General features: G+C 44.1%; 1 protein-coding gene across 1 annotated transcript in view; it reads right to left on the reverse strand.

Annotated features, from left to right (window-relative positions):
* Window positions 1–21,482, reverse strand: part of PLXNA2 (plexin A2) — a 324,127-nt gene that overhangs the window by 271,539 nt on the left and 31,106 nt on the right. Inside the window, exon 2 of the mRNA XM_044001416.1 lies at window positions 7,427–8,694. Coding sequence (XP_043857351.1) covers window positions 7,427–8,614 — 1,188 coding nt within the window. The 5' untranslated portion in view covers window positions 8,615–8,694. The remainder of the gene's footprint in view (window positions 1–7,426; window positions 8,695–21,482) is intronic.

Raw genomic sequence — 21,482 nt, forward strand, 5'->3', positions numbered from 1 at the left:
GTCAGAATCAAATGAGATAACAACTGTAAGTATTTAGTACTGTGCCTGTCACAGTAAAGGCTATATAAATGTTAGTTCTTATTGTTATTGAGGAGATGACCTCAAACCTCTCCAACCCTCTTTTATGCCTTTCAGTTTTGGGGGGTACTAGGGTGGAAGACCACGTACTTATGTCCAGATACCCTTGGTAGCCAACAGAGTTCTTCCAAGGGATCCACAATCTCCAATTCACACTGAGCTCAACAAAAGACTACGTAGGCTGACAGAGGATGTGGCCTTGGCTTTGTCACCAAGTAGTGGAGTAAGCTTGGTTGAGTAAATTCAAATCCAACATTTATAGGTCACCTATTATTCTTTGCAAGGCACTACTGACCTATCTGGACCCCAGTAATCTGTGTTCAAATCCTACCTCTGACACTGTCATCTAACTTCCTTGGCTCTCTACCTCCTAATGTGTAAAATGTGAGGTAGGACTCATCATCTTCTGTGGCCTCCTGCACCTCTATATCTATATCTTCATCTATAAAATGAAGAAACTTGACTAACTAGATACTAGCTCTTATTTATGTACCACTTTTGATTTAACAAAGTTCTTTCTATACAGCAACTCAATGAGAAAGTTCAAGTATTCTACTGCACAGATAAGGAAACTGAGGCTCAGAGAGGTTAAATGACTTTTTCAGTGCAACCCAGCAACTAGGCATTGGAGGTAGAACTTGAACTTTGGTTGACTGGCTTTTAATACCTGTTTGGTTTCCATTCTATCAAACTGCCTCTAGATTGTGGGTTTTTAACTTGAAGTCCATTAATTAAAAAAATTTTTTTTGATAACTGAATTTTAATATAATGGGTTTTCTTTGTAATCCCATGTATTTTATTTTATGAATTGAAAGATAAAAAACATTACCCTGAGAAGGAGGTTCATAGACTTCATCAGACTAACAAAGGGGTCCAGGACACAATATAAGATAAGCATTCTGGCTCTAGATGATCTTTTCATTTCTAAAATGTTATGATTCCACGATTCAGTCTGCTAGATTGCAAGCTTTTTGAAGGAAGAGGTTGTATTATTTATTTCTGTATTCCATTTAACACATCCTCTTCCCTCACTCCTACCATGGGGTAACAAGCACTGGGCAGGAGGTCTATAAGCTATAGCAGGTATTCTATTGGTACTTGATGGCTGATCACTGCCAAGTGCTCCATGGAGAAACGCACTGGACTCTGGGCCAGAGAATTGCACTTATCTTCCCTTAGTGGCTCCTTCCTGGTACGGAAATGAGTCTTGTCCAAATTGAGGGGGAAGGAAATGACTATTGTGGGAAGCATAGAAAGCACTAGAGGAACCTCCTCCCCCACCATAGATATCCTACTCTCAGGAGGGAAGACCTGTCTTTTAAACCCTGTGAAGCAGCCCGGGGTGTGTAGTGGAAGAGCCCTGAATGTAGAATCGGAAGACTGGGGTTAGCTCTGCCATTTAACTTACTATGTGACCACAGGCTTCACTTTTCTGGGCCCCACATTCTTCACACAGAAGATCTACCTACTTCATAGAGTTATTGTAAAGGTCAACTGAGATCATGTATTTAAAGCACTTTGAAAACCATAACATAGTATGTAAATGTCAGTTATTATTCTCCTCCTCCTGCTGCTGCTGCTGCTGCTGCTGCTGCTGCTGCTGCTGCTGCTGCTGCTGCTCCTCCTCCTCCTCCTCCTCCTCCTCCTCCTCCTCCTCATGAGTAGGAGAAGAGTCAAAGGTGAGCTTAGCTAGCTTACTCAAATAGCCTTTCATGTCATAGGTGAAGGTGAAGTATCCCTGGATAGGCAAAGGTTCAAACAGACCAAGACCTACCTGAAAATGGGGTGGTTGGACTACATGGCCTCTGAGGTCACTTCTGCTCTAAGTCTAGGATCCTTTGTCTTTAATGACACAACTAGTTAGTGTGTTAGAGTACTGGACTTGAAGTCAGGAAGACCTGAGTACAAATCCTGCCTTGGTCCATTTAGTAGCTGTGTGAGCCTAGGTAAGCTACATAATTGCTCTCAGTCTCAGTTTCTTCTTCTTCTGTTACCCCCCCCTCTCCCCCATCTCCATTCTTCAGGTGCTTCGTTGTGGTTGGATCCAAACTTCCTAATCCATATTAGTTTCTCCCTTGACTTCCTTTATTAGCTCGGGCTGGACACCAGAAGATATAAAAGCCATATTTCATTCAATGAACATTTATTAAGTACTTACTATATGCAAAACACTAAGCTCTGTGCTGGAAATACAAAGATGCCTGTGGTCTTACAACCCTGTCAATTTTCCTTCTACATAGGCACCTTTGTTCATCATCATCTCTTCTCACTGAGACTACTTCAAGAGTCTCCTAACTGATCATTCTGTTTCAAGTCTATCCCTGCTCCAATCCAGCCTTCACACAGATGCCTGAGTAATACTAATGCACCTCTTGAATCACATTGCTCCCCAACTCGAAAACCTTCAGCTATTCTCCACTGTCTATTGAACAAAGTATAAAGTCCTGATTCTGGCTTTCGAGATTCTCCACCATCTGGCTCCCACTTGTTTCTGGCCACATCTCATAACACTCTTCCTCATATGGCTTATGTTCCAGACAAATTATATTCATCTTCATCCCCTATTTTTTCCCCACTATCTCTAACCTCTGGGCCTTGGCTTGTATCATACCTCTCCTCTGAAGTGGATTCCCCTTCCAGTCCAATAATATCTACACACATAAATGCATCCATACATACATATATACATGTGTGGGTATATATGTATACATGTGAATAGGTATATATATATACATAAATGTGTGTATAATGTATGTATATGTGGATGTATACACATGTGTGTATGTGTATACACACACATACACATATAGTCCTAAAAGTCTTTTTCTTTGTGAGGCAATTGGGGTTAAGTGACTTGCCCAGGGTCACACAGATAGTAACTGTTAAGTGTCTGAGGCCAGAGTTGAACTCAGGTCCTCCTGAATCCAGGGCTGGTGCTCTATCCACTGGACCACCTAGCTGTCCCAGTCCCAAAAGTCTTAGTGCAGTTCAAAGCTATTATAACTTTGAACTGCACTAAGACTTTTGGAACATTGCATGTATATATTGTATATGTGTATTCTCACAACACATATGATACACACATGTATTGTACATGCATACACATGTGTGCACACGATCCTATATGCTCATATTGTGAATATATCTGTATCCCCAGTATTCAGCACTGAGCCTTTTTACACATAACAGGTACTTAATAAGATGTTTGAATGAATACTTATGTATATGGAGAGTTCCTTAGACCTAAGTTTTACCCAGGTATGTCATTGTGACTGGGTTAAGGTCTTGACTTTTCAAAGGTGATGGCCCTGGAGGGCAGGCTCTGGCAGGCCCTTCCAAGATGCTGAGGTTCTGAGTAGGGCCCAGTGATGTACTGTGCTCCACCCTTCTCAGAACCAACCTCTAGCTAAGTTCAGAGGTAAGGTCGACTGGTCACTTGGTGATCGGCTGTTTTGGCCACAGAGACTAGGGAAACCCTTCTAATTCAAGGGTGGAAGCCAGTCTCTGGGCTAAGAGAGACAGCAGCCTGTAAGACAAAGTCTTCTTCTTTTGGGCAGTCTACACCTGTGAAGGGAATGCCCACTGTGTAACAAATGAAATCCTAGATCTTTGAGGTATCAGGGAACATCTAAGTAGGGTTACATAATTACCATACAGCAAATACGAATACACGGGCAGTGAATAAAGTGACTGGTTTGGAGTCAGGAAGACCTGAGTTCAGACACTTACTAGATGTGTGACCTTAGGCAAGTCACATAACCCTGTTTTCCTCAGTTTCCTCATCTGTCAAATAAGCTGGTGAAGGAAATAACAAACCATTCCAGTATCTTTGCAAAGAAAACCCCAAATGGGATCATGAAGAGTCAGACACTACGGCAAGTGACTGAACAATAACAACAACAAATACAACAGATATAATTTCATAACAGATACTGCCTGACCCTTGGCTCTCTGCTTCCCCTCCCAATCTCCCCCCACATCCCATCCTTGTCTCATGGAGAGGGGACCTAGAGAATGTTGCTCTCTAAAGCTCAGATCCGGTCCCATCTTGATCTGCAAGCTTAGCATCACTCCAGGGGTCAGGTTCTAGGCCCTTGGTGTCCAAACCCACAAATCAGTCCTGGGGCTGATGATGTTCTCAGTTTACTCATCTAGAAAATGGGTAAACTGGACTAAATGACCTCTGAGGTCTCTCCCAGCTCTAAGATTAAGACCGTGGCTTCCTAAGGATCATACTAGGCCTTATACTGGATTTCCCTCCCTGTTCCATCTCCCCTTTGCCACGTTCTCAGCAATTTAAAGAACCATAGGCTTAAACTAAAGGTAATAATGGAAGGCAAAGAGAAAGGGGGAGGGGCCTATCAATCTGACCTTTTTTTTTGGTGAGGCGATTGGGGTTAAGTGACTTGCCCAGGGTCACACAGCTAGTAAGTGTCAAGTGTCTGAGTCTGGATTTGAACTCAGGTCCTCCTGAATCCAGGGCTGGTGCTCTATCCACTGCGCCATCTAGCTGCCCCTCAATCTGACCTTCTTAGAGCAATGAAATTTAAGGCACATGACCTTGGTTTGAGTCATAAGATCATAGAACTGAAGTAGACATGCCCTTAGAAATTAAGTGATTCAGTTAAAAGCAAGGATTTAAATTCAGTTCCCAAGGGTGCTGTCCTTCCTTCTTGAAGAGGACCAAAATGATATCACTATTCAGGTCCCATGACCCCAAGTTCACAGATCTTTCTGTGTACCTCCCACTTTGGTATCTTCCCTCCACCACTTGTTATCAGTGATCCTGTACAAATTGCAGAATTCTCAGCCTCAGTTTTCTCATCTGCAAAATGAGGACAATACCCGGCCCGTCTACTATGTCGTAAGGGTCAAAGGAGTGAGTGTACGTGAAAATGCTTTTGCGGGTTACTATATAGCAGTTTACAAGTAAAAGGCATTTGTTTGTTATTATTCTTATTTCTGTCATTATAGAGAGTCCCTTGCTGTCTCCCTTCCTCTCCTGTGTCCTGATTCTCCTTATGTAACAAGTCTGGGCCTGTCTCCATGTCTCCCTGCATCAATACAGGAGCAGAGAAGGGTGTCGGTTTCCTCTCTCCCCTGGCTCAGGAGCAAGGCAGGAATTTGCAGTTTCCTCCTGACAAGGCCCCCTCCTGCTCTGTGGGAACACCCTCTGAGCCATGCAAGGGAGAATTAACCCTAGTATTTCCTACAGTATTTCTGTGTGTGTGTGTGTATTTCATTCTCTCCTACTTTTCCACACTAACTCTAGTCTAGCTTATCTCCATCTCCTTCACTATTAGAAGCAGTGTTCACCCACCCCTTAATACAAGACTTTAAACATTTTTTTAATGAGTAGGAGTACAAGGAGGCGGTTCCTTCTGGTAGCATGAAGAAGGCATGCTGCCTACCTGGGTTGTAGAACTTGGGGCATAATTAGGGACTTGTTGGAATGAGAAGACCTCAAAACAAACCAGCTCAGATCAAAGCCACTCCCACCCCCAAATAGTCCTGAATGATGTCTCTAAAAGGTCAGAGCTTCTTTCCGGTCTTGGGAAGACCAGGTTACTGGTCTGCATTACTCCAGATTTGTTGATGTTTTTTCTTTTCTTTTTGTTTTTAGTAAGCCACACTGAACCCAGATTGCCTTCTGCCCAGCCAAGCTTTGGGCTGCGTAGTAGAGCCTACAGCCTACAGCATCCTGCCATTCCCTTTATAATGTCTGGGTTGCCCATCTGTCAAGGGAGACTTATGCTAATCCCACTGGTATATGTTTAAACTGCTGTTTCAGAAGGATACTGAAAAGGAGCCACCATCTTGGTTCAGACCATGGTTTGGCCAATCTGCCCTAATAGTGGAACCAATCATGCTTAATCTAGAACACATCTAGCTCTATAATTTGGCTTAGCTGTAATGAAGATTACAGAATAGATTATAAGGATAAAGCACAGAACTGATATAAGGTAATCATTAAGGGTAGCATTGTTTGGTAGAAAGAATTTTGAGATCTTCATGATTGAGAGCCAAGAGATAAATGGGTTCTGGTCCTGGCTCTACCAGTAACTCCTGTGTAGTTAGAAATCTCATTTTCATGGTAGCTAGGTGGCACATTAGATAGAGTACCGGCCCTCGATTCAGGAGGACTTGAGATAAAATCTTGCCTCAGACACTTGACACTTACTAGCTGTATGACCCTGGGCAAGTCACTTAACCCTCATTGCCCTGCAAAAAAACCAAACCAAACCAAGCCAAAACAACAAAAAAATGAGGGAAGTTGGACCACCTGACTTCCAGATCTAAAAATCCTATGTTGAAATCTCATTTTCCTCTCCTATAAAATGATGAGCCTTCTTTATTTAATCTCTGATTCTTATTCAATTCAGTTCAAGCAGCATTTATTCAGGACCTGCTATGGAACAGACATCATGCTAGATGCTGGAGATAAAGACAAACATGAAAGGGTCCCTTCTGATTTTTTTATTGTTTCATTAAGGTGTAGTGGAAAAAACCAGGACATGGGATTAGAGACCTAGACTGAATTCCAACCCGACTATGGTGTGACTTGGACAAATCAGTACTTTTCTCTGGGGCTATGTTTTCTCGTCTATAAAATTAGAAAGCAAATGATTTCTAAAATCTCTTCCAGTTCTAAATCCTAATCTGGCCCAATCAATCAATAATGATGATTCTTGATAACAATAACAACAGCTGGCACTTATGTAGCACTACCAGGTTTGCAACACTTCATATGCAGTATTTTATTTGATCCTTAATGTCAGCCCTGTGAGGTAGGTGTTATTATTATCCCCATTTTATAGATGAGAAAACTGAGGCTTTAACATTAAGTGCTTTATCCTGGCATGAGTTGGAATTCAAACCCAGGTCTTCTTCCCACCCCTCCACCCCCTCCTTTGGAAGCAATCAGGATTAAGTGATTTGCCCAGGATCTCATAGCTAATAAGCATCTGAGGCTGGATTTGAACTCAGATCCTCCTGACTCCAGGGCCAATGCTCTATCCACTTTGTAAGGTAGCTGCCCCTAACCCAAGTCTTCTTGACTCTAGGTTCAGCACTTTATTTGTTATACTATGCTTATTTATACTATAAATAAAAGTATAAAAGTATAAATACAGTATAAATAAATCTTCATTGAATACACAAAGTACTATCCTCACTAGTAATATACTAGCAACACAATGCTTGAAAGCTAGTCCCATTCGACGCCTCAAAGATACACAGATGCGGTGAAAGGAGTGTGAGATTAATAGTGAAGACAAATGGGAAATGCCCAGCCCAGAAAATCCAGCCCTAGCAGAGAAGGGAGTGGATAGAGGGATAGAGTCCTTACCGCCTTGGTGCACTGGACATCTTTCCCCAGCAGCCAGTTGAGTTCCAGGTTGCCCTCACCCTGATAACAGGACTGTAAACGCTCCTTGATCTGGGTGTTAATGGCCCGGATGGGGAAGGCACAGAGGGCCGAGTCATCAGGAGGATGGTGGTACTGCTTCTGCCCCTTGGAGAAGATGGCGAAGAGGACGTCGTCCTGGCTGCTGATGTTCAAAGCCCTGGCTAGAGAGTCTCCAGGTTTCGAGAGGTAGGCAGCCTGCAGAAGGCGGTACTCCACCCCAGCCCGAGTACAGCCGAAGGGCAAAGAGACATAGGAATGGAACTTGGGGTCGTTCTTGCAGAGCCGCACGATGCGGGAGGTATAGAAGAGATCACCGGCCGAATTGATGGCAACGCCTTCCGGGGTCTCGGGTTGGACGGTGAGGAAATAGACGAAGCCACCACTGGCGAAGCCATAAATGTAGAAGATGTCAAAATGGGAGACCAGGGCCAGGGTATCCGAGGGGATCTTGATGAGAGAGGAGACGAAGTCGCTGTGTAACTCATAATCCAGCATGGCGGAGGACTCTGGGTCCCGCGGAAGTTTACGGCTGGAGAGCGTCGGGAAGTAGTCTTGCTTTCCATCCACCGCTGTGCCGATGAACAGCTTACCGTCTTCTCCCTCCGAGCGCACGATCACTCCATACATGGTGCCTGTCTTGTTTACACTCGACAAGTAGTGCTCTTTCTTGTGGGATGGCTCTACGAGAATGAAGAGGTCGTCTAGACGCAGTAACTTGCAGACCCCTTGGTATAGGCTCCCGCAGGCCAGCAGGCGATTTTCAGAGTAGTCAATGATGAGCAGCTTGTTAACATTGTTGGTGAGGGTGAGCACCTCACTGCAGGGCTGGACGATGAGGGGTGGGTAACAGGACTTGTTGTCCTCTTCTGGTCCCGTCTTGTGGGCCACCTGGATAGTCAAGTTGCCCGATAGTTTGTAGACCCGGTTGATGGCCCCCACGTACACTGCGCCTGTGCCTCTGTGCACAGTCAAGTGGTTGAAGGTCCAGTCTCTGTTCTCTGAGTGGAAAGTGCTGAGTGGGGATGTCCCAGCTGTCAGGGGTAAGAGCTGCACCCAAACCACTGAGAATAGAACCACTGGCCAGCCAGAGGAGTTTGGGACCCGAGGCCAAGGTCTCTTTTGTTCCATTATGAGGGGGGGTAGGGAGAGGAGACAGATTCTCCAAGGTCTGGTTTATCCCACACTCCAAGGGTGAGACTCACATGGTTCTGGAAAACACAAAGCACAGATGGTCAGATGCAGGGAAGCTCTGGAGAGACGTTAAGAGATTCAGCACTCACCGCGGAGTGGAGAGAGCTGCCATTGAAACCTCAAAAGCTGGGTTCAGTACAGCCTCCGATCCTGTGACCCTGGGCAAGTTAATTAACCTCTCACTGCTCTAAAAACGCATTAGGACAATAAAGGGGTGGGGGTGGAACCTGCCATTATCCCTTCCACATCACGGGGGTTAGGGGCGGACACCCTCAGCTGGAAAACTCGAGTAAATTTCTTGGCCCTCCCTTATTACCAGAGAAGAAGCCTGACTCTTTCTTTTTTGGGGGTGTTTACAATACCTTATTATAAAATTTGGGTTAAATCTTTGGCCGTAGGCTATATGTAGGTCAGCGTTAAGTAAAAATACTTTTTCTGTGTCATCTGCTCAGGTCCTCCTGACTCCGGGGCCTGTGCTCGAGTAGGGCACTGTGCCACCCCGACATAGCACTTTAAAGTTTGCAAAGCTCTGAATGTGTCCGTGTTATTGAATTTGAGCCTTACCTGTGAGGTAGGGGCTACCTTGCCACCCCACTTTATAAATGAAGATTTTGAGGCTCATTAAATCACTTGCCCAGGGTCATACACTTAGTAAGAGTAGGAGGCCAGCATAAAACTCAGGTTTTCTTGACCCTAAGAACAGCATGCTATCTGTTTAAACTTATTTTTTCTTATTCTTTCTTCTGTGGAGGGGAGGAACTAGTTGAACTATTTTCTCAGCCTAAGTGGGACAAAACAGTGGCTTTGGAATTAGGGGACCTAGGTTCAAATCTTGTCTTTGAGGTTTACTGCCTGTGTGAACTCAGACTCATCACTTCATGTCTCCTCCTCTATAAAAGGAGATGTTTCTACAAGATGGCTCCTTCCACCTTTAAATCCACGATCTCATCATTCTGTAAAAAGTTGCTCCTAGACTTGTTCCACATGAATAATTTCAGCTCCCATTTCCCCTCACCCTTCTCTTTTGAAGACCGAATAATCTCCGTTCTTTAACCTTATAGCTTGGCACATTATCAGTAAGAGAGGCATTGTGGTTTTCCAGTTGAGTTAGGTTGGGCTAATGGCCCGAAAGTGCCACTCAGATGGAGGAACGGCCCCAGGAAAGGAGGGTTGCCGATTCCTTATCCATTTGGACAAGGAAAGTCCAGCCACCCCCAGCAAGCTGCTTAATTCGGTATCTCCGCATTAAAGGCTGCTCAAGCTTTTGCTAATGGAAGTAGTTTTCTGGGTCATGTTCATTCAACCACACCGCACCCCGTGGACACCGCGGGGTAGAGAGAAGCAGGGGGAATAGAGGTTTGTGGGTCACTCCTACTCCAGGCATTACTTGACTATTCATTTGTGAAATAACAACAGTAATAATCACAACCCATATTCTGACTGCACTTGTAAAGTTACTACCTGTGTGACTGGATAAAAAGCCCTCCACTTTTATGGGCCTCAGTTTCCTCATGTGTAAAATGAAGGGGTTGTACTAGATGGCATTTCAGGTTTCTTCCCTTTATGTAAGATCCTAGAACATTGACAGTGCTTTATCTCACAGAAATACTGCTAAATAGGTGGTCTAGATCAGAGGTCAAACATGAGGCCTGGGCAGGGGGCAATCCTGAATATGATTCAAATGTAATGGGGAAATATTTAACCTAATAAATAAAAATACAATAGGACATGAATCATATTAACATGGTTTTTCTAAGTCAATTTGTGACTTGCAGGGATTCTTATGGATGGCTTAGTGGCCCATGTTTCTATTTAAGTCTAAATGTTATTGTGTTTGCTTTTTATAGAAGAGGAAACTGAGGCTCAGAAATGAAGGGGCTGAAGAGGCCACCAGGTGTAGTGGGAAGAATCAGAGGGACAGGCTACAGCTTTTTCCCCTTACTGCCTGTGCAAACCGAGGAGAATCACATGCCTTCTCTGGCCCTTTGTTATAAAAAATCAGCATTGGATTTGATGGTCTCTGAGGTCCCTTCTATTTTAAGTGACATTCATTTCAACAAATATTTGTTATTATTCAGTATGTCCAAATGTTCGTGACACCATTTGGGGTTTTCTTAGCAAAGGTACTGGAGTGGTTTTCCATTTCTTTTTCCAGCTCATTTTACAGGTGAGGAAACTGAGGCAAACAGGGTTAAGTGGCTGGTTCAGGGTCCCACAGTTAGTAAGTAAGTGTCTGAGGCTGGATTTGAATTCAGGTCTTCCTAACTCCAGACCTGGTGCTCTATCTACTGCACCATCTAGCTGCCTTCAGTAAATATTTATTAAGTGCCTCTTGCATGTACAGTCTTGTGCTAGATAATTCAGGAGATAGACAGTTTAGGTAGGATTTGATGTTTGCCTCTAAGGGTTTACTTATAGTCTAGAGACAAACATACGTAAGTATAATAGACAGACTTACATGACAAATACATTAAAAGTCTGTGAAACAAAATGCTGTAGGAGGTCTGAGAGGGAAGGACCAGGGGAATCAGGGAAGATTTTACAAAGAAGCTGACATTTGAATTGAGTTTTAAAAGGATATAAAGAATGAGGGGGTGGGGGAGAAGGTCTCTTAGGCAGAGGGAAGTGGGAATAGTGAGAATAAAGACTCCGAGAGTTGTTGTTCAGTCGTTTCAGCTGTGTGACCCCATTCTGGGTTTTCTTGGCAGAGAGACTGGAGTGGTTTGCCATTTCCTTCCCCGGCTCTTTTACAGATGAGGAAACTGAGGAAAACAGGGTGAAGTGACTGGCCCTGGATCACACAAGCTAGTTAAGGGTCTGAGGCTGGCTTTGAACTCAAGTCTTCCTGAAGGCAGACCCAGTGCTCTATCCGCTGTGCCACCTGTTCACTTGAACTGGAACATAGTTCATGAAGAGAAGCAATGAGATAAGGATGGAAAGGTCAAATAGTCCCAGATCCCAGGGGACCTTGAATGCAGGCAAAGTTTAAACTTTGCTTGGAAGGCAACCAAGAGTCCCTGAATACTTTGGGGAAGTCATTTATCTTTCCTAAGCCTCAGTTTCTTCATCTGTAAGATAAGGGGATAGGAATGGACTAGATTGCCTTGGAGGTCCCTCCTAGCTCCACATTTATGATCTTGGGTCTTTGATCCTAAGAATTTTCAGCAGAAAAGTGATGTGATAAGTGATGTGATAAGAACTGATGTGCTGAAGAATTGGGAGAAAGCTGGTGTGTGTGTGTGTGTGTGTGTGTGTGTGTTGGGGTTGTAAACATCCAAGTGGAAGGTGGAAATCTCATTCAGACACTGTTCAGGCGTCTCCTGAACCCTGCCCCATCCGGCTTGGCCAGGTTATAATTAGAACAGGACACACGGCTTTGCAAGTCTTTGCAGCATTCCTTGCCTTTCTGAGCCCTCCTCCAGCTCTCTCTTCTGAACCCTAAATTCAAGTCTGACAGCAGTGCCTTCCTGTCTGGGGCAGAGCCCCTGAGAAAGGACCCACATACCTTGGGTCAGAGTCACCCCAAGTGCTCAATGGGGTGAGTCATGAGGTCCCAGAGGCCTCCTTGAAAAGAGGAAAGCAACACCAGCGTGAGCCACAGGCTGACCTCAGATCCCTCTGCCCCAGCCCTTCCGGCTCCACGCACACCACACCGGCAAAGCCTCCCTCTCCACAGGAGCCCCAGACAAGAGCTCCCCTTTGGAAGCCAGAGGGTATTTTTAGCTGCATTCCAGGGCTGGAAGCAAGTTTCAGATTCCGAGAGGGAAATGAGCTCAAGAGAATTCTCTGATTTTCAGAGACTCACCCAATTCTCCAGCTGGAGAAGCACCTGGGAAGGACATTTTCTTTCATCAGCTCCCTTCCCACCACATCTTTGTGTAGGAAAATGCCTTCTTTTAGCAGAAAGGGCATCAAAGAGTTATGCAGATTCCACTCCTGCTACTTGTTAGCTGTTTGGCCATGGGCAAGTCACTTCACCTTTGTAGGCTTTTACTTGCTCAGGGTCACACATCTACTAAGTAACTGGGGCTGGATTTGAACTTGGGTCTTCCTGACTCCTGGCCTGATGCTCTGTCCACTGAGCCAACCTAGCTGCCTCCTCCCTCTAGGCTTACCATCTATCAACTCTGTATGCATCTTGTCTATACCTACTTATTTACAGGTTGCCTCCCCAACAGAATGTAAGCTTCCTGAAGGCAGGGATTAATTTTCCCTTTCTTTGTAGGAATTTACCACAGTACTTAGAACACATTCAGCACATAATAAACTCTTTTTAAACAACTGATTGGCTAGTAGTAAGTCCCACAAGAAGACAGTATAGTATAGAGCAAAGCTTCTTAAACTGTGGGTCACGATCCCATATGGGGGTAGCATAACTTAATGTGGGGATCAAGAAAAATTTGGCAGTAAATGTTTGATTTGTATACCTATTGTATATACCTATATACCTGGGCTCACATTAAAATTTCTTGGATGAAAAGGGGTCATGAGTGGAAAAAATTTAAGAAGCCCTGTGCCTATAGCAGAGTTAGGAGATTCAGAATCTGTACATAAGGATCCCTGAGGCCAAATACTGAGTCTTCAAATGTAATAGCATCTGTGTTTTCTTGTATTTGTATTTATTTTGTTAAATATTTTCCAATTACACTTTAATCTGGTTCAGGTGGTACTCAGGAGTGTTGTGTTTTCATGGGGCCAGTGAGTTGTGGTGTAGGGAAAATAAAAGTAGAACCTCAGGAAACCTGGTTTTCAGGTTAGGAGTTAGAGGACCTTCAATTCTAGCTCTGTGACCCATCATCTATGTGATCCTGGGCAAGTCATTTAATTTCTCTGACCCTCAGTTTCCTCATCTGTAAGAGGAGGGTGATTGGAGCAGGTGATCTCTGAGACCCCTTTCTGCTTATGTTTTTCTGCTCATGATGTCCTGACTCTGCTGACATATAACTGCTCCATTATTGCCCCTTTTGGGGTGGAGGGGCTCTAGGAAGGGCTGGTGGTTGTTCAGTTGTTTTTCTGTCATGTCCAACTCTTCATGATCTCATTTGGGATTTCAGTGGTTTGCCATTTCCTTCTCCAGCTCACTTTACAGATGAAGAAACTGAGGCAGACAGGGTTAAATGACTTGCCCAGGGTCACACAGCTAGAAAGTATCTGAGGACAAATTTGAATTCATGAAGATGAATGTTCCTGATTCCAAGCCTAGTGCTCTATCCACTAAGCTACTAGAAAGGGGTATATTTGTTTTGTTCCTTTTTGGGGCAGGGGGAGAGGGTTTAGAGGCTATGTGGCAGCCACAGATGCCACCCTACTGGAGCTGTGATAACAGAGCCCCTTTCAGCAAGGACAGTGACAGAGACGTTAGAGCATAGGAGTCTGGCTAGTGTAAACTTGACTGGACCACAGTGAAATGGGATGCCTGTGCTTGAAAGATAAAGTCAGTGGGAGTATGATACAGCAGAAAGGATGTGGGTCCCGTGGTCAGCAGTTAGAATGTAAGCTCCTTGTGAGTCAGGATTATGTCAGCCTTTGTTCTTGTATCCTTAATGTGGACAGCAACTGGCACATAGTAAGTACTATAACAAATATTTGACTGATTGACTCCTCTCTCCAGAGGAGATAAGTCTAGACTGATCTCAACAACTCACTCTGCCTTCCTAGGTCTCAGTTTTTGGTGATAGAATGCCAGGCCTGGAGTCAGGAAGACTCATCATCCTGAGTTCAAATTTGGCCTCAGAAACTTACTGGTGGTGTGACCCTGGGAAAGTCACTTAACCCTGTTTGCCTCATCTGTAAAATGAGGCGGAGAAGGAAGTGGCAAACCACTCTAGTATCTTTGCCAAGAAAATCCCAAATGGGGTCATGGAGAGTTGGACATGACTTAACAACAAAGTGAGGGAGGTGGGCATCAGAATCTCAAAGCCCCCTTAGCTCTCAGAGGCTAGAAATGAGACCGACTTAGAGGTTTCTAACCCTGTCGACTGGGCTGAGCGGGTCAGACTTCCTCATCAGTGACAACAGAGGCCACTTCTTTTAGGCAGTTTGGATCTGATCAGAGCAGACTCTTCCTGGTGGTAGGTCAAGAGATTGAGGCAATTGAGGCTTCTCCATGGTGCCAAGGAGAAGCACCCAGCTATGAGCAGCTGCCACTCTAAGAACCTGGAAGGCCAGGGTACCAACTTTCCCTTGCCTGGAGAGGAGATGGGACTTGATCTCAGTTACTCCACACATGTAACTTCCAGAAGTTCTGCTGATCTCAGAGATGGAGGAAGCCAAGACCCTGTTGCCCTAAGTGGCCAATGTTGTTTTTTGTTTTGTTTTGTTTTTTGGTGAGGCAATTGGGGCTAAGTGACTTGCCCAAGATCACACAGCTAGTAAGTATCAAGTGTCTGAGGCTGGATTTGAACTCAGGTCCTCCTGATTCCAGGGCCAGTGCTCTATTCACTGTGCCACCTAGTAGTCCCCAATTTTTTTTTTTTTTTGGTGAGGCAATTGGGGTTAAGTGACTTGCCCAGGGTCACACAGCTAGTAAGTGTTAAGTGTCTGAGGCCGGATTTAAACTCAGGTCTTCCTGAATCCAGGGCCGGTGTTCTATCCACTGCGCCACCTAGCTGCCCCCTAAGTGGCCAATGTTAATGGCACTGAGTCGTGGCTCCAATCCATAACCACTCTGGAAAGGTCAAATTTCCTATCAGAATTCTCAGCACTGGTCCCAAGTACTTCACTTACTTTGCTCCCTGTGTCCCTGGTTTCTGAGCAGCCAGAGAGTGAGCTCTCAAGTTGATATTTTATATACTCTTTTATGGAATTGCATTTGTCTCCCTCAATAGAAGTAAGCTCCTTGAGGTTGAGTACTGTTTATTATTTTTTTTTACTTGGTCCCCTAGATCCCCATTCCTCCTGCTTCTCCTAAATTTTCTGAACAGCCTGAAAGTGAGATTACTATCTTCAACTTCGAAGATGTCCCCTTCAAGCAACCTTGAATTATGCCCAAAGAGTTATAAAACTGTATTTACCCTTTGACCCAGCCATATGGCTATGAGCTATGTTTTCCAAGGTGATCAAGGAAAAGGGAAAAGAACCCACATGTACAAAAATATTTCTAGCAGCTCTCTTTGTGGTGGCAAAGAACTGGAAAGTAAAAGGGTGGGGGCAGTTAGGTGACACAGTGGATAAAGCACCAGCCCTGGATTCAGGAGGACCTGAGTTCAGATTCAGCCTCAGACACTTGACACTTATTAGCTGTGTGACCCTGGGCAGGTCACTTAACCCCAATTGCCCTGCAAAAAAAAATTAAAGGGGTGCCCATCAACTGGGGAATGGCTAAACAAATTGTGGTTTATGATTGTGATGGAATACTACTGTGCTTTAAGAAATGAGGAGCTAGTTGATTTTAGAAAAAACATGGAGGGGGGTATGTAGGTGGTACAGTGGATAAAGCACTGGCCCTAGATTCAGGAAGGCCTGAGTTCAAATCCAGCCTCAGACATTAGACACTTACTAGCTGTGTGACCCTGGGCAAGTCACTCAACCCTCATTGCCTCACAAAACCAAACCAAAACAAAACATGGAAAGATACTTTCAAAAGAATATGAATGAGTGGATAGAGCACAGGCCCTGGAGTCAGGAAGACCTGAGTTCAAATCCAGCCTCAGACACTTAACACTTGCTAGCTGTGTGACCCTAGGCAAGTCACTTCACCCCAATTGCCTCACACACACACACACACAAAAACATGAATGTTAAGTTCCCAAGTTCCCAGAGGGGAGGAACTGTGACATTCTTTGTCTTTGTATTCCCCAGTGCCTAGCACTGTGCCTGGCACATAGTAGGCACTTAATAAATGCTTGCTGATTGATTCAACTTGGGTATTTCCAGTCCCTATATTCCTGTATCTTCTCTCCTTCAGGAGTCTGCTCCCTACTCTTGCTCCAGGCTAGACTCTATCTCAGTGGCCTTTTGGTAGGTACGGTAGAATGTGTACCTCTGTCCATGGCTTTCCTCCTCCAGCTAGCTGAGGGGATCTCACCAGCACACAAAGACAGTCCTAGGATCCAGAATTTTCTTGATTTCTCATTAATAACAGTAGCTCATATTTCTATCATGTTTTATAGTTTACAAAACACCTTTCTCCCAATGCCCCCTGGCAGTAATAGGATATCATCCATTTTGCAGATGAGGAGGGAGACAGACTCATAGAACTGAAATGCTATCACTACATGTTTATGTGCCTCAAATTTTCTGACTGTTTCCCAAATTCAGCACTGCCTCTTTCCAACTTCTTACTTGCTCCCGACTCTCTTACTCTGAGCCTCAAACTAGGGGGTTATTGTTCTCTCATACTCAGTTTTTGGGCCAAGTTGGATGCCTGAGCCAGAGCCTAAAGCCTGAGAAGTCACTTCCACTAAATATTTTATCTCAAAGGCCTGATAACACCATCTGGGCAGCAGGTAGTGGTGACAGAGCTGGGTGGCACAGTGTCAGTGACAGGGCAGGGAAAGAATGACAATTAGAGGTTTGCAGTTCAGCTGAAGGGTCCAGCCTGATGCTCTCTTTCCCATCTCTACACCAACCTCAACTGTTCCTCTTCCAACAGAGAGGATTGGATGGCAGCCAGAACTTTGGGGTTCCAAGCATGGACAAGAAAAAAGAAAATATGAGTGGTATGGGACCAACAGAGGGAGTAAGTAATGGATCTTCTTGGGTTAAGCTGGGTCTCTCCCTCTCAGATGCTTCCTCCCTCAGTCATCTCTAACTGGAGTATGGAAAAAGTGGTTTGGAACCCCCTTTTGCCTTGGGATGTTGCTGACTCCTTAGAATAATGTTTCCTAGAGCTTGGAGATCATCTAATGCAGCAGGAAGTCACTTTGCCAGTATCACAAGAAAGCAGTAGGTCTGGGTCCTAAGTCCCAGTAATTCTCTTTCTACTGTATCTTGCTGTTTTCTATTAGAAAGTGAAAAAGGTTGCATATGTTTTCAGACTTTTTCAATGTATTGTTCTATTTTGATGATTTTTTCCTTTCCTCTTTTTCTTTAAAAAATATTCTTTTCATATGGGATAGCTCCCTGGGAGGGGGAAGAAAGAATTCTGGGAGACATAGGTGATGTAAACACAAAAGTTATCAATAAAAACATAACCAGATAATGCATCTGACAGGAAGCTTTATTCTATCCTGGATTGGCCCTTCTGGGAAGAGATAGGATGTCCCTTGAACAAAGACCTGCTAAGGCAATGGAGAAGTCAGCCTGATTTGCAGGACGAGTGCAGGGTGTGGCAATGGGAGAGCTGTGCTCATGAAGAATAAAGAATGAAGGGGTCAGATGAGAACAGAGATCTAGGGAAGAAACCAGAGACCAGCAAAATGATTCATTAGTAGATTTAAAGCTGGAAAGGACATTTGAGATTATATAGTCCAACATCTTGTTTTCCACATGAGGAAACTGAGGCCTCAAGAAATTAGGTAACTTGCCCATGGTCACAGAGGTAATAATAATACCTGACATTTAAGAGGTGCTTTAAATAACCTCTTGCACCTCCATACAAACCTTTGAGATAGGTACTATAAGTAATGTTATCTCAGTTTTACAAATGAGACAATTAAGTCTCAGAAAACTGAAGTGATTTGCTCATAGTCAAAATTATATTAAGTGGGGGCAGCTAGGTGGATTAAAGCACCGGTCCTGGATTTGGGAGGACCTGAGTTCAAATCCTGCCTCAGACACTTGACATCTACTAGCTGTGTGACCCTGGGAAAGTCACTTAACCCTCATTGCCCCACAAAAAATAAAATAAAAATGATGTTAAGTTATCAAGGGCAGGATTTGAACCTAGGTCTTTCTTATTCCAAAACCAGCATGGATTCCATCACTATACTCCATGTTCTACTAAGTAGCAGAGGCAGAATTTAAGCCCACATCCTGGCACTTTAAATACAGAGCTATATACCATGCCATCTCCCATTCCTAAACGGGTAAGCTCCACGGGTTTCCCTTTCCCTTTCCTGGCCATCCAGAGAAGCAGGGAGATATAATGATGGAGAATGCCACTTCACAGGAGAAGTCAAGCATTCCATGTCAAGTCTTTAGGTATCATTAAAAATGGTGGGAAAAAGCAGAGGACTAGGGTGCAGAAAACCCGAGGTCAAATCCTAGGCTCTACCCTCGATAGCCTTGTAACCTCAGGGGAATCTCTTCACCTTCCTGTAAAAGTAAAGTAGGAATAGTCTTCTTTGTCTGCCTCCTAGGGTTGTGAAGATCAAAGAAAGAACACGTGTAAAAATGCTTTCAAGACTGTAAAATTCACACTAAAGGAATGTGAAAGCTTGCTATTAAATTGAAAATACTTCCTAAGCAAGGTCAGATATTGCATGAGGAAGGAAATTTCTGAATTCATAGAGAGCATAAAGCAGGAGGGACCGAAGCTAGATCTTAGGAAGAACTTGACTGGAAGGGTAATTTAGCGAACCTTCCCAAGGGAGCTTGTGGGACATCTTTTTCTCTGTCAATTCAACAACAATAACAATGACAACAATGTCAGCTAATGATGAAGCACTTTATGTTTTGCAAAGCTCTTCGTACATTCCATCTCATTTAATCCAACCAGTACTCATCAACCACCTACCATGTGCTAGATGCTATCTCTTGGGTCTTTTTTCTTTTAAGGAAAGGCTAGATAGCTCTCTGTCTGAGCAGTTAGCTGAAGGCAAGGTGATGGATGACATGACCTTTATCAGCTTCTTTTGACCCAAGATTTCTGTAAATTCAAGGCAGAGTGGGAATTGCATGTTCATGTACTGGCTCCAGCATCCTAGCTATTAGAGTGGTGTGGATGCTAAAAATCTATGTTTAGATGGTTTTTTTCTTCTCTTTTTCTTTTCTTTTCTTCTTTTAGGGAAGGGTAGACATTTATCTGTTCGAGCCTGAAGGCAGGGCCATGAATAAGATGACTTTTGACAACGTCGATTCAACAATACTAATCCCCTTAATATTAGCTGACATTTATAGAGTGTTGTAAGTTTTGTAAAGCACTTTGCGCTCATTATCTGATTTGATCCAACCAACATGTATTAACCACCTACTATGTGCTAGATGCAGTCTCTAGGGTCTTTTTTCTTTTAAGGTGAGGCTAGACAGCTCTCTGTCTGAGCAGTTAGCTGAAGGCAGGGTGATGGAGTAGATGACCTTTATCAGGTACTTTTGGCCCAAGATTTCTGTAAATTCAAGGCAAGGTGGGAACTGTATGTTCACAGGGACTGGTTCCAGCATCCTAGCTATTGGAAGAGCCCTGTTTGGATGGCATGTGTGCACTGGGGGCCCTTTGAATAGAATTCTAACAGTGGCCTCAGAACATGTTGGGCAGCATAAGGTGAGGGAGGAGGTGCGTGGAACGGTGCTGGTAATGCCAGCAACTGAAAGGCCTCAATTAGAGTGAAAGGAGTTATCTGGTATTTAAATAATTATTAGATTGAAGGAATAATCATGGGTCTGAGCTGATTTTTCCCCCCACTGTCACCCTGATGGTGTCTATAATATTATTATTCCAATGCCCAAGGTTCTCATTGAGAAAAGAGCAAGCAAGTCATGGAGGGGGAAAGGAATGGGGGGGGGGTAGGGAGAAAAGAGAGGCTCATTTAATCTCCATGTGACAGGGCTGCAGGAGGGATGATTAGTCTTTTTCTTATTTCAGCTGTCACTCACTCAGAGACACGGAAGATTGTTATTAGCGTATTTTATGCACGCGATTTTAAAGGGAAAAGAGAGAAAAGGGAGAGAGAGAATTTCCTACAGAAAATAACGGGACCAAAGGAACAATTTAGATGTCACTGCTGTACCAGCTGCGTTGGTTTCATTAATCGGATGTCAATTTTTTTTTCCTTAGAGTCTACTATGCTATGCGGAACAGGGATTGTTATACCTCATCCCAAAGAAAGACAGGGACACAGAGAGGAGAAAGAGAGATAGAAAGTGAGAGCCAGAGACTGAAAGAGGGAGACAGGAAGAGAGAGCAAGAGAAGAGAAAGACCTGCTGGAAGAGGATGAGAGGGAGACAAAAATGAGACTTGGAAGAGGGAGATAGTGATGGATAGATAGATGAATCAGAGAGAAAAAGAGAGACTGAGAAAGATGGACGAGAAGGGAGGGAGAGGGAGAGCAAGACAAAAAAAGGAGAGGGATACAAAAAAGAGAAGACAGTAGAGAGATAAAAAGAAAAAAATAGCGATAGCCGAAGAAAGACACATTGAGAGAGTTAGATGAAGACAGATAGCCAGGTCCCCCAGATCCCCCAAAAAAGACAGAGAAAAAAACCGAGAGAATGAGACTGAGTCAGAGGGACAGAAAGAACCAGAGGGGAGGTTCATTAATACATTCTGAAGCCCAGATGAGTTACAGCCTCTGGCTCCATATCTAGCATTTCACCTCTTTGAAAAAAATGAACATGGGAGATGGGATCTACTGCCTTTCTATCCTGGACTGAATCTCCTTTTGGTGAAAATCTTCATGGAGACACTCTTCCCTCATCCCCAAGAAGAATCATGTCCCAGGGGTCAAGATACATCATACTCTCTTCACAGGTGAGATGGGAACTGGTGGAACCTGGTCACTGAGTGGCTGAGGAAAGGTGCAAGAGATGGGAAAACTCATCCATATCTAAGCTGTTGCTGTCAGGGGAAGAAATGGACCCACCACGGAGGAAGACAGAAGGTAGGCTCCTCTCAAGCTCAGATCCAAGCCACCTAAGCTGCCGGGAGATACAAGTGGGAATCACTGGTATTCTCATCATAATTCTCTCAAACCCCAAGGCAAGGGG

Source organism: Dromiciops gliroides, chromosome 4 (genome assembly GCF_019393635.1).
Source record: "Dromiciops gliroides isolate mDroGli1 chromosome 4, mDroGli1.pri, whole genome shotgun sequence".
Classification (NCBI taxonomy): Eukaryota; Metazoa; Chordata; class Mammalia; order Microbiotheria; family Microbiotheriidae; genus Dromiciops; species Dromiciops gliroides.